The 14,189-nt window shown below is 37.2% G+C and overlaps 1 protein-coding gene across 2 annotated transcripts in view; it reads left to right on the top strand.

Annotated features, from left to right (window-relative positions):
* Nucleotides 1-14,189, top strand: part of GNAL (G protein subunit alpha L) — an 88,934-nt gene that overhangs the window by 34,328 nt on the left and 40,417 nt on the right. Inside the window, exons 1-4 of one of the 2 annotated variants that reach the window (XM_015824180.1) lie at nucleotides 4,518-4,767; nucleotides 5,061-5,133; nucleotides 5,884-5,938; nucleotides 6,079-6,198. In XM_015824180.1, the coding sequence (XP_015679666.1) occupies nucleotides 4,629-4,767; nucleotides 5,061-5,133; nucleotides 5,884-5,938; nucleotides 6,079-6,198 (387 nt within the window). In that variant the 5' untranslated portion in view covers nucleotides 4,518-4,628. Of the gene's footprint in view, nucleotides 1-4,517; nucleotides 4,768-5,060; nucleotides 5,134-5,883; nucleotides 5,939-6,078; nucleotides 6,199-14,189 lie in introns of those variants that run through there. The other variant, XM_029285734.1, reaches the window with a different exon arrangement.

Genomic DNA, 14,189 nt, shown 5'->3' with positions numbered 1-14,189 from the left:
TTCCCATCTTCAAAAAGAAGGGGGAAGGAAACAGACCCAGGAAATTACAGACCAATCAGCCAATCAGTACCTGGGAAGATACTAGAAAAAAAATAAAAAAACCAGATCTGCGAACAGCTAGAAACAAATAAAGTTATAACTAGTAGCCAGCACGGGTTTGTTAAAAACAGATTATGCCAAACCAATCTTATTTCATTCTTTGACCAAGTGACTAAATTAGTAGACCAGCGAAATGCTGTGGACATAATATGCTTAGACTTCAGCAAGGCATTCAACAAAATAGACCTCAACCTATTTTTTGGTACACTAGAAAAATGTGAGATAGACAGCATCACCACCAGATGGATTTGTAACTTGCTGACAAACCGTACTCAACAAGTAGTCCTTAATGGTACTATATCTACCTGGAGGGACGTAAACAGTGAGGTACCACAAGGTTCCATCTTAGGCCCAGTACTCTTCAATATCTTCATAAATGACTTAGATGAAGGAATAGAAGGGGAACTCATAAAATTTGCATATGACACTAAGCTGGCAGGAATAGCCAACAGAAGACAAGTTCAGAATCCAAAAAGATCATGACAGACTTGAACAATGGACCCTATCCAACAACATGAAATTTAATCTGGAGAAAAGCAAGGTTTTACACCTATACAGGAAAAATCCAAGGTGCCAGTACAGATCAGACGAAACCTGGCTCAAAAACAATAACTGTGAAAGGGACCTTGGAGTCCTAGTGGACAATCACTTAAACATGAGCCAGTAGTGTGCGGCAGCAGCCAAAAAAGCTAACACAATCCTTGGTTGTATAAACACGCATAGAATCAAAATCACATGAAGTATTGGTACTATTTTATAAATCCTTAGTAAGACCACATCTGGAATACTGTATCCAGTTTTGGTCACCACATTATAAAAAAGATATTGAGACTTTGGAAAAAGTGCAAAGAAGAGCAACTAAGATGATAAAGTTCTGAAGACAAAAACATATGACGAACAGTTGCAGGAATTGGGTATGGTCAGTTTAGAGAAAAGAAGAACTAGGGGTGACATGATAGTAGTATTCCAGTATTTGAGAGCCTGCCACAAAGAAGAGGGGGTCAACTTATTTTCCAAAGTACCAGACAGCGAGGCAAAAAACAATGGATGGAAACTAATTACGGAGACAAGCAACCTGGAGTTAAGGAGAAACTTCCTAACAGTGAGTACAATAAACTAGTGGAACAGCTTGCCTTCAGAAGTTGTAGATGCTTCATCACTGGAGGTTTTTAAGAAAAGACTGGACAGCCAACTATCTGAAACGGTATAGGGTCTCCTGCTTGAGCAGGGGATTGGACTTGAAGACCTCCAAGGTCCCTTCCAGCTCTATTCTGATTGATTGATAGCACCACTTTACACTGCCCTGGTGAGACCACACTTGGAATACTGCATCCGGTTCTAGTCACCACAATACAAAAATTATGTTGAGATCCAGAAAGGGTGCAGAGGAGAGCAAAAAACAACAACGATAAGGGGTCTGGAGGCTAATTCATATGATGAATGGTTGAGGGACCTAAGTATATATAGCCTATCGAAAAAAAGAATTAGACGAGACCTGATAACTGTCTTCCAGTTTTTGAGGGGCTGCTGCAAAAAGAGGGGATTGACTTATTATCTAGGGCAGTGGTCCCCAACCCCTGGTCCGTGGACCAATACCAGGCCGTGGCATGCCAGCAACCGGTCCGCACAAACAAGCAAAGCGAGATACAGGCAGCACACAAAACCATGCCCCCTCCGGTCGACGGAAAAAACTCTCTCCAGGGAACCAGTCCCTGGCGCCAAAAGGTTGGGGACCTCTCATCTAGGGCACCAGAAGTCAGGACAAAAGGCAACAGGTGGAAACTTGTCAAGGAGAGATCCAACTGAGAAGTAAGCAGAAATTTTTTGACAGTGAGAGCAATTTATCAATGGAATAGCTTTCCTCCTGGGGTTGTGGGTGCTCCATCACTGGAGGATTTCAAAAAAATAGGCTGGATATCTACGTATTTACCTCCGAGACCGCCTTCTGCCACAGATTTCCTCCCATAGACTGGTACGCTCCCACAGAGTGGGTCTCCTCAGGGTGCCGTCGGCCAAACAATGTCGGCTGGCGACCCCCAGGGGGAGGGCCTTCTCTGTGGGTTCCCCCACCCTCTGGAACGAACTACCCCCCGAGATCCGGACGATTCCGGATCTCCTTACTTTCCACCGCGCCCTCAAGACATGGCTTTTCCAGCAAGCGGGCCTGACCTAGGGAGGATTTTACTTAGGGATGATTTTAAGAATAATTTTAATAGGAATAACAGCTTCTAATATTTGGTTTTTAATTTGGTTTTACAGGGGTCTATATTTTTTGTATTTTGTATTTGTACTTGTTTTAATATGCTGTGCACCGCCCTGAGTCCTGCGGGAGAAGGGCGGTATATAAATTAATAATAATAATAATAATAATAATAATAATAATAATAATAATAATAATAAGGCTCCTGCCTTCAGCAGGGTGTTGGACTAGAACAGTGGTGGTGAACCTATGGCACAGGTGCCAGAGGCGGCACTCAGAGCCCTCTCTGTGGGCACACGTGCTGTCGCCCCAGTCCTAGGCCTTCAGCTGGGTTTTATAAAACCTTTTTGCTTTAGGCCTCCGCCGCCGTGTGCAAAAAAAAAAAAAGGTTCAATCAGTCAATTTCAACTTCTTGCCGGAAAGAAAAAGATCTCGCCGGAAAGAAAAAGTTGGAACTGATTGATTGAACTTTTTAGTCCCACCCAGTCTGCCATTACCATCGCAGCCACGCCCACCCAATGGGCCACACCCACCCAATGGGCCACACCCACCCGGCACTCGACGATGCATACGTGGGTTTTGGGTTGCAGTTTGGGCACTCAGTCTCTAAAAGGTTCGCCATCACTGGACTAGAAGATCTCCAAGGTCCCTTCCAGCCATATGATTTCTGTGAACATGTACACAAAAATACAAGGTCATTTCCAATGGAGAGGCAATTACTGACAGATGTTCTTGAATAGTCCAGATGCAAGTATGGCTCAGTTATGGGCATTGCATCTTTGCTTCTTGAGGAGCCAAATAGTTTGTCTTTGTATGGTTCTCCAAAGGTGCCAATGCATCTTGTATTGGGCACCCTCTTCACTTGACCTTTTCTGCTGCTGCTGCTGCTGCTGATGATGATGATGATGATCTGCCGAGTCAACTTCCTTTGGTGCATTGACAACCAGTTCCTAAGACTAGCAACTCCTTTGAGATCCAGAGACTGAAGGGCCTGATCCAGCAAGTTGCCAGTCTTAGACTCCTTATGAGGGAGAGGAGTTCATAATTTATTAGTATAAATTATAATAAATAATAGTGTTATGGAGTCCATAAAAGTCACTTTTGTTATAATTTATATTTATAATATAACCTAAGGTTGTAAAATGTAAGAGCAGTTAAGATCTATGGCTTTGTCTTTATGTGAATTTGTTGTCATATTCTGCAAGATCTTACTATTTGATATTATCACAATTGATGCCTTTTATTCTCATTCCCTCCCTCCAAATGGTAAAGAAACAATTACAGTTTTCATTCTGACATTACTAGTAATGAGCTTAAAAATGAAATTATCTTTTTTATTTGGGAGTTTACATCCATTGCAGCACATTTACATTTGCCAGTAATCTGTTTAACTTGGGTGTTTAGAAATCTCATGCAGTCACATATCAGCTATTAACACCATCTATCATCTCCTAAAACATGAGAAGACACAGAAAGCAACTATAAAAGTGTCACTGTTTCTACAAAGGCCAACATGTAAAGATTGTAAATCTATAATCTGTGGTTATAGCTGGGTTCATCTTTTGCACGATGGAGAGGATGAATCTTAACTAGAACCACATGCCAGAAGCACATTTTTAAAATAACTATATGCATGATTCAGTATGGATTTTTTAAACAGTAATTCAGCTACAGTCAGTTTTTCTAATTCCCATTATCCCTTTTAAGGATTTGTTGTAAAGCCCAACCAAAAATCATCAGGAGTTAGAACAGATCATGCAGCTCTCTTCCCTCCTCCTTCCCTTCTTTCTGTCTTCATTTTGCAGTATTGTATTTCCACTATTTCCTGGTCTCACAGAAAGAGGCAGTGCTGAGTTAGAAAGACAAAAATAGACCTTTACAGAGAAATATAGGGATCGTAATTGTGTGTGTGTGTGTATGTGTGTGTGTGCGCGCGTCCCCGCGTCTTTATGTGTGTGCATGTTTGTGTGTGTGTGTATGTGTGTGTGTATGTATGTGTGCACGCGCATGCTGGTGAGAGGAAGACAGCATTAGGCTGATTTCCAGGAGGAGCCTTCTCTCTTTTCAGTGTGTGTTAGGCATTTTGTACAGATTTTCGTTCTGTTAAAAAACACTTACCTCTTCCGGAAGTTCTTTATATCTCTTTGGGGGAGGAAAAAGAAACCAACTGTGATCAGAAAACGGCCAGAAACCATTTTATTTGAACAACTGGTGGGAAGAAAAAGGAGAGATACCATCACAGGGATATAAATATCTTGTGATAAAAATATTTGTTTGAATAGAATTATATATCAGTAGTGCAGCCTGACGTCCACCCTGAGGGAGAGCAATGGGGTGTTTGGGCAACAGCAAAACAGAAGATCAGCGTATTGATGAGAAAGCGCAGCGAGAAGCCAACAAAAAAATAGAGAAGCAGTTGCAGAAAGAGCGACTGGCTTATAAAGCCACACACCGTTTGCTTCTGCTGGGTAAGAAGAATGGTTTCTGCAGGGTGGAGGGAGGAAGAACAGGGTGCAGTAGTGCAGTTAGTTTTTCCTGGGAGGCAGCAGATATTATAGACAAACTGCTATTTATGTGTAAGAGAAAATGAGATGGAAATAATAAAGAGTCCTGTTTTAACCAGAGTGGGTTTAAAATGGAGAGATTGACTAAAGTATATGTAACAATATTTTTGGGAGAAGAGAGATGCTTTCAACCTGTGTTTCCCATTTTCTCCTCTCCCCAATATATTTACAGCATGCATTTTTCTCTTCTTTTTCAGGGGCTGGTGAATCAGGAAAAAGCACTATTGTCAAGCAGATGAGGATCTTGCATGTAAATGGATTTAATTCAGAGTAAGAATTATTAATACGTACTGGGGTGGGGGGAGATTTAAAGAATCCAAATAGGCCATTTAGAACTCATTATCCCAAAGAGAAGAACTGATATTTGTACACATTTTGTCAGTGTTTCCATTACTCGATAAACATGGACTTTACAATGACGCATATATATTCCAAGAACCATGAATTTGTATTCTCCCCCCACACACACACACACATACATACACACACACAAAATCTGGTATTTCTACTGTATTTTACACTGTTGTTACTGCAGTGCTTAATAGGCCCTTGTGTAGCAACAACATGGCGACTACTTACAACAAATACTAAATATTGACTGTATGCATGATTAAAGATATATCATCCATTTGTTTGAAATAACTATTACCGAAAAAATGTAATAATTTTCATATTAAAATAACCATGGTTCATTCTTACTTGTGAGTAATATTTTACAGAGTATTTTAGAATTTAATAATAAGATAATTTAAATCGATTGAACCTCTGGAACTGAAGTCATAGAACAAGCAATCAGATGAAATGTTTCTGTCCTACAAAAATTCTTTCATATATAATTATTTGACTTACAATATATCATGTGACATTAATAATTTATTTTAGCTAACTTGTATGCCAAATTTTTTATCAAGAAATGAGTATAGTGATTAAAGAAAATAGTTTTTGGCATGGCAAATTATTACTTGGTGAACATGTCAGAAATAACTGGAGTAACCAATTGATTTTTGCTATTGTATACAGAGAAAAGAAACAAAAAATTCTGGATATTCGGAAAAATGTAAAAGATGCAATTGTGGTAAGAATATATTATTTGTTTTTTTATTATTTTTTTATATGCATATTCAGCAGTTGGATAGGGGGAAAATTGCCAGATAAGGCTAAATGAACTTCTATCAGTATTTAATATGTCCTGTTCTGATGTTATTTTTTTTCTAGACTATAGTTTCAGCAATGAGCACTTTAATACCTCCAGTTCCATTAGCTAACCAAGAAAACCAATTTCGAGCGGATTACATCAAAAGCATAGCTCCACTTTCTGATTTTGACTACACCCAGGTAACATTTCTTTTTCTTTCTCCTTCCCAATTCTCAAAAAGAGTAGGAGGGCTTATTTTCCATTTGTGAGGCCTGGACCTTGTGATAAAATTATAATTAAATTATTTGGTTTTGCAATTAGGAAAAAGAAGTTATTCTGATATAATGGTGCATTTTACTTTCCTAAAATATTTAAAATCAGTATAATGTTAATAACAGGTATGCAAAACTGTATCAGTTTTCAGTTTTATGGTTTGTAAAATTTGGAATTAGTTCTAACCTAGTGTAGAATTTTGGTGAAAATCAGTGCTGTTTTATTATCAGAAAGACTATTGCTTGTAGAAACTCCGTTTTCATCCTTATGAAAATGTTGATGCAATATTGTGATTTAGTTTGTGCTAGCCATTCTATAAGCCATTGTATAGCTTGTAAATAATTCATTTAGAGCAGAGGTTACTCACATGTATTACTTTGATACACACAAATGTTAAGGTTAAAATTTCTCAGTCCACTCCTTTCTTTTAGCCACCTACATCTATCAGTTTCCATCAGGGAGGTCTGCTAATAATTATATATAATGCATGAGCAAGATAAATTGATGATAAAAAGAGCAACATGTAGAATTCAGAGTACCAGATGTCATTTTCAGAAATTAGAGGGAGATCATAGATTTTTAGTAGGGAATGTATCTTCAAAGATTGTTGTTGTTTTTTAAGAGTATAGGAAAAGGCAGTATGGTGTAATGGGCATAAGACTGAAGTTCTGCAGGTTCCTATGCCCTGTTCCTCCTCCTGTTGTGTTCTGTAATACCATATACATGATTGTTTCCTTTTCATTTTGCATAATGAAAGGGAATAGAAAGGGACAGCTACTTCCTATTTCCTCATTGATGTCCTGCAGCCAATAAAAGTATTGAATGATTGACAGAAGTTTAAAATTGTTTGATTGTGCTCACAACTGGCAAATAGCAGTAAAATGTTCTTTTCTTTGTTGCACTCATTCTAATAATCCAAATATAACCTGAAAAAAATTACAGGCAGGATTACTTCTAGTATTGACGAAAATGAATTATGAGGATACCTCGGTAATAATGGAGATGTTTATGTGATTGTTTCTTTTCTTCTATATGTAACTGATGTTGTCACTAACTATGAATCCTGAACTTTTAGTCTATTTTTTCTGTTTTTCTTTTGGGGTAGCGTGGGGTTTATTACTAGTTTTGTTAAGAATCAGAAGTGGAATATGCATGTATGATTTTTGAAAGACACAAATTTGGTAGAGGATTATCTCTGGTTTAGGTTTGTGATATGGTACAGCTAGTATATTTCCAGATTTCAGTATATTTTTTGAAGAAATACAGCTTAGATGTTGTTATTTATTTGCATTAAATACAACTATTCAGAAAACTGTCCTCATATGCCTTGATTGTCTGTTACTTGAAATAATTTATTAAGAAAGATAAACTTTAGTTTAAGTTAGCTAATGTTTAACTACATAACTTTCAAAGCTTCAGTGTTGTACCAACTTTGAAAAAGCTATCACTGAATTCAGTGTGATACTATTTCTGTGGTATCAGTAATGTAGATTTGTCTTTTGTGTAATGCACAACTCTCTTACAAATGTAAAATGCCAGAGATACTAATTTGACTTTTAGTTGCAACAATGTTCTTCTGTCCTTTTATTTATTAAAGTTTGGTAAATACTATATGGACTTGATCATGTAATTCTTGTGAAGAGGCAGATTGGGAATGTCCCAATGTCAAATACTGCTACATCAGAAAATGAGAGATTTGGTTTAGACCTAATAATAGGAATGTTGCCATAAAGTGAACTTGTTGATTTTCTAACTTGGAAAAATCAACTATGCAGATTTAATAGACCTCTTTTGGATTGAAGAAACATAGAAGACCTTCTCAAAGATATGGCAAAGCATTTCTAAAAACATTCAAGCATAATAATATAGTACCCTGCTATTAAAAGCAGAGGCATCCGCAGGTGGTGGCTCAAAAAAGTCAAGATGTGACTGCATCATTAAAACCCCACCTCTTTTTTCTGTGTGTTATATTCATTGTATACATAGGAAAAGAGCCAGAGCTTTGATTGCACAGTTATATCTGTTGTCTTGACTTTTTTGACCCATACTGTGGATGCCCTGATTAAAAGTGGGAAAAGTCATACTTGTAAGCCCCTTGACTCAACTAACACTCTTAGGTTCTTAGCCAGTATATATTACATATAAACAAACACTGGCTGATATTTTTGGGAAGGAATTCCAGAATATCTTAACTTCAGCTTCTAATGCTGAATAACTGTTATGTGATGCTAACCTAGAATGTAGACAGTGTAATTTAAATGGGATAAATACATTCATTCTGTTCAACAACATCCTTAGGTTTAAAGCGGTGGTATCATTGATACAATGAACTTCCACCTTGACTCTGTTCCCTTCATTTTAGATCTTCAGTAGTGGAGGTGGTGGTGATACTACATTAATATCCTGGCTCTCCTTAGGGACCAAACAGCTTTCATGATGGAGTTACTTCATTTTATTCTTGCAACAACAGGCTTACAAGGTAGACTACCTCAAAGTCAATCCAGTTACACTAAAGTCGAGTGCACGCTGAAACCTGTCCCATTACCTTAATATTATTCAATACTGGTATTGTGCATAGAAACAGCCTTTTTGTATTTTAAGTGAGATGCTTAACTTAGCTTAACCACATATTTGTATAGGCACCAATATCCGTAAACTATGGGGAGTCAGATTTGAATTTCTATACCAGGAATGCTAATATATATATTTCCTTCTGTTATCTAATTGTGCTGTCTGAATGCATGTCCAGGGGAAAAGAGAAATCTCTGTTTATGGAACCTTCTGAATGCAATTGGATTTTCCCCCTACTAACATTATATAAGTCTACCACTACATAAATACAGATAGGATTTCAACCCTAATTGAAATTATATCTCATTTAAATCGGTTAAATTTAATTTAGAGTAAAATATGGTAAGGATCAGGCTGTAGGAATAATTATTTGAAAATGAAGCTCTCCTAAACCATCAAAATGTATTGGATATAGATTCAGGTTGTGTTACTAAGAAAACATTCATGTTAATATATAGAGAATTTCTATTCTATATAAACAGTAGTTTATATTAGTAAACTGCAGTAATTCTGACATCAGCTGCGGAATTAGCATTTCTTTATTGCCGCTGTGTGTTCACTTTATCAGATTATTATTCTGTTCTTAGATGATGCTCATTGCTTCTTACTTTGGAGTGATTAGTGAAGATATCTGAATATATTGAAAAGATGTTCTAATATGTTTTAATACAGAAATTATAACTTCAAATTACATCTGTATGTGTGTGGCTGTGTTTTCTATGCTATAAATCTTTAATTTTGCAAGTAACCATAGTTTGTTATGCTATACACAGCCCAGAGTCACATTGCTTGACTTGGGATGCCTTATCAATCTTATCAATAATTCAGTGTGTTATGATATGCAAAAATTTAACAAAGAAAATTGTATGAGCTATGGATTATAATAGATGAGTCATGATGGACTTGGATGGAGGCTGCCATTATTAAAGTCCTAGATTTTTTTGAAGCTTTTGATAGTGTTAGTAACATAGCCTCTGGCCTGCTTGCAAGTGTCGGGAACTGGAGACATAGTGTTGTGGTGGTTCTACTTCCACCTGAGTGGGCAGGTCCAGATGGTGGTATGGGATAAGAAGGTTGAACCAAAGGTACTTTATTATGGAGTGCCTGAAGATTCCTAATCTTATTCAATAGCCCTTGAAACCACTGAGAAAAGTTCTATTGGTTTTAGATGGGTGTGATAATTATACTGTATGCAACATTTCATTCACATGTCTCCACGCTTAGCCTATTGGGACATGTGATGGAAGTCATGACCCAATGTTTGAAGGCTATCAAGATCTGAATGGAGGAAAACAGACTCAAATTCAACTTAAAGAGCAAAATGTTATTGATTCCAAGGCTGACTGATTCCAATATTAATCAACCTTGGCTCTTGATAAGATTGTGCTTCCTCAGATAAAGCAGGCCCACAATCTGAGAGTCCTGGACTCAGCTCCCACTCAAAGAGTTGGTGGAGGCTATGACTAGGAAAACTTTTACACAGGTTTTGTTGGTGTGCCTGTTTTAGTCTTACAACAGGAACAGATTGCATTTGAGGTAATCATTCATACCCTTGTGATTTAAATATTAAATTACTGTAACTTGTTCCATGTAGGTTGTCCTTGAAGACCACTTGGAAACTTTAAATAGTCTAGAACATGGCAGCATGTACACCTCATGTGCAAGATCTACAATGATTACCAGTAATTCTCCAAGTGCAATTCAAGGTTCAGGTCATTCAGGGCTGGTTATCTTAGAAACTATCTTTCTCCAAGTGTTCTACCTACCATAAAAAACCATACAATATACTGAAAAACTAGGATATCCTGTTAAGGGTCCATAATTGTCAGGACATATGGCATGAATGTGTGTGTGATCATGAGCATTCTTTGTAGCTAGTCCCCTAATTTGGAATAGCTTCTCCTCTTGGATGAGTGTGGCCCCCACCCTCATGGCTTCCAGAAGTAGATAAAAACTTATCTTTTCTGGAATGGTTAATTAAAACTGTAGTGACATGTTAGCAGAAATATTTAAAGTAATGGTAATCATTTTAATATAGTGATCGTGTAAAAATAATTAGAAGGGGTTTACAGTTTCAATTAATTATTACATTGATTTATATGGTGTTTTATATGTAAGTTCTATAAGTCATCTAGAGTCCATTTGGTTATACTCTGATCTCAAACATAGATTGGAGAAGAGTGCCTCAGCCATAATTACATGCCTCAGCCATAATTAAAACTATGAATATAGTGGCTGAGTTCAGACATAAAGGAAATTCAAATTACATATCTTCTGGTATCTACATTACAGAAAGGAAATTGAGGAAGAGTATACAAGCCCAACATTTCAACAATATAATGTTGAACGTTGTATAGTGTATCTGCTAATAGGCCTGCAACTCTCTTGTGTGAATATTCCATCAAGCAAATTCAATTGGGATAAGTTTGTATTGCATCTTATTGAGTCACACTTTTAGTAGCATTAGATTTCTATCCCTCTGACTCTTCATAGCTTTGATTGGCAGATTCACCAATGGATGATTCCCCCTTTTCAGCCCCTACCACATTTTTCATTTCTTTCATCTTCCTTCCCCCCCCCCCCTAAATTTTCTACTTTTATTCTAAAATCTCTCTTTCTGCAAAGGAGAGCTAAAGCTGTCAACATGGGGAGCATATCTATAATCTTTTGATTTTTGGATAGCCTGAAAACAGTAAAAGTGCACTGGTTTGTTGCCTAGCAGCAGCTATGCATATCCATACACAGGTGCTTCTGCAAGTGGGAGAGGAGTGGGAAGAAGAGAAGGAAAAAGAACCACGAGATCAGGAGGGACTTCCTCTGTTTTTTGTTTCATAATACCAGTCTTTTTCCTAAATGTGCTGCCTTGAATATTTACTTATGAAAAATGGGGAAAGTGGAAACATGAACCTTTCTCTGAGGAATCTCTTAGCAATAACATTTATGGGTCAGGTTTGCTTTCTTAATCTCTGCTTCCATCCCTGGAGTCTAGTTCTTCCAGGAAGATGACAGTGCCACAATCTGTTCTCTGAAACTGGCTAGGGATATTGTTAATTTTTTTTTCAGATGGTGACATTTGGCTCATAAAAATTGCCTCTGGTCAGTTCCTGGTGGGGCCTAGATCTGATTCTTATTCAGATTCTTATTATATCTAGACCACAGAAATCCAGACAACCACTAGATGAAGACTTAGAAATACAGAAAATTCAAAGTTTTTGCTGCCATATAGTAGTGGAAATTTTTGTAGTCTTTCTTGATTTGATAGTCCTTTCTGAAAAATTAATGGCTTGTTTTCCATATAGAGGTACCTTCCAACCTCTTAGGTCTGTAAACCATATTCCCAGTTTCTTTGGGTTAACTGAATTGTTGCCTCAGGAATAAAGATAACACTGTTTGAAAGCAGTGAGAGTCACCTAAGAATTATGCCCATCCTCAGTGGTTCAGTTTTCCTAAAAGTTTCCTTCTTTATACCAATAGTAGGTAGATCAAAGTTAATGAATATGTTGGTGTAGGCAGAGAGTATTGGATATAGGTTTGTTTGTTTGTTTTTTTAAAAAAAGATCATTCTACTAAAGAGAGTCAAGTGCTCTGGAAGAGTGGATCCAGTACACCTGAATTATCTGGTTTACCTCCTTTGAAAGCATTCTTCAGCTTCAGATAACAAATCATTTGCTTTCTAGAGCAATTAACTCACCCCACCATTTTTAAGTCTTACAGGCTGTCACAAAGAAAGCATTCATATCTTGCTCCTGGAGATAGAGAGCAGGGCAATAAAAAAATGAACAAGGTTGGTGTGTGTGTATGTGTGTAAATCTAATGCTAATTAATATAAAGTAAGAAAAAGAAATCAAAGAAAGCTACAAATGCAAGAAAGAAAATAGTAAAAGAAAAATAGGAAGGAAAAAAGATACAAAGAAATAGCTTCCAATCTTCTTTACCGTAATATAATTATAAATTCTTATTCAATGGTTATAGTCTAATTTTCTTCTGTCTAATCATCAAAACCATATTTTTTAAAAGTTCTTTTTTGTTGTTTGCTTGTTTTACACACCAAAAATACATAAGTGGTTTCCAGTCAGTAACAAATGTAGATACTGCCTTTTCTCTGATCAAAGAAGTTAATCTAGCCATCTCAGCAACTTCCATCATCTTCACCAACCTTTCCTCCATTGTGGGTAGTGCCAAATTTTTCCATCTTTGTGCATATAGTAATCACAATAACAAGAGCCAGTTTGCTCTAATAGTTAAGACACCAGGCTAAAAGCAAGCTGTGAATGCTAGTTCTGTGTTAGGCATAAAAGCCACTTGGGTGACTGTGGTTCAGTAACTCTCTCAGCCCAACTCACCTCACAAGGTTGTTGTTGTGGGGAAAATAGGAGGAGCAAGTACTACTAGATATGTTTGTCACCTTGAGCTATTATAAAGAAATAAAAGTGGGATAAAAATCTAATAAATAAATTACATATTCATCTTTAAAACCCTCTGAATCAGTAAATGTATTTGTATCCACAATTTTCACTTTTTTACACTTTCACCAAACATGATAAAATGTCCTTTCTTGTTGCTCACATTTCCAACATAAATTTGAAGCCCCTTTATATATTCTAGATAATTTCTCTGTGACATATACCAATAGTACATTATTTTATAAGAAATGGATGAACTAGTGGTCAAGAGACAGAGAAATATTTATTTTTTAAAATGAAAAATAATTATTTCAAATATAAAGTTAATTTTACAAGCAGGAGGGAGGGAAGATGCTGAAGATTTAAGAGGTGAAAAAATAATGCACGGTGGGACATTGGTGGCCATAAGGGCAGCTGAGGGAAGAGAGGGAAAGAAAAGTGATGGGGAGCAGGTGACATGCCAGACTGGTACAAATTTTGTTTTATCAAAAGCCAGGAATAACCATATGTTCCCAGTTTCTGTTCTGTTGTTTTAAAGATTTGTATGTATATGGACTTAACATCTATAAGTGCTATATAAAGTTAGTTTAGAACAGAGGTCCCCTACCTTTTGGGCACCAGGGACCGGTGCCACGGAGAAAGGTTTTCCGCAGACCAGAAGGGGTGTGGTTTTGAATACTGCCTGCATCCCGAGGACGGAGCTTTGTTTGTTTGTGCGGCTCGCTTGCTGGCATGCTGCAGATCGGTGCCGGTCCATGGGCCGGAAGTTGAGGACCCCTGGTTTAGAACACTGGTGAGCTTCATATTTCCTGACTTCCAAACTCATAGGACAATATATGGGCTCTACATCAACAAGGGAATAGTGTCTAAATCATAGGAAATACAAGTAATGCTCAACGTACAACCACAATTGAGCCTAAAATTTCTGTTGCTAAGTGAGACAG

This window comes from Protobothrops mucrosquamatus, unplaced genomic scaffold (genome assembly GCF_001527695.2).
Source record: "Protobothrops mucrosquamatus isolate PMUCROS unplaced genomic scaffold, P.Mucros_1.0 scaffold2149, whole genome shotgun sequence".
NCBI lineage: Eukaryota > Metazoa > Chordata > Lepidosauria > Squamata > Viperidae > Protobothrops > Protobothrops mucrosquamatus.
This window is presented reverse-complemented; position numbering and strand designations above follow the sequence as displayed.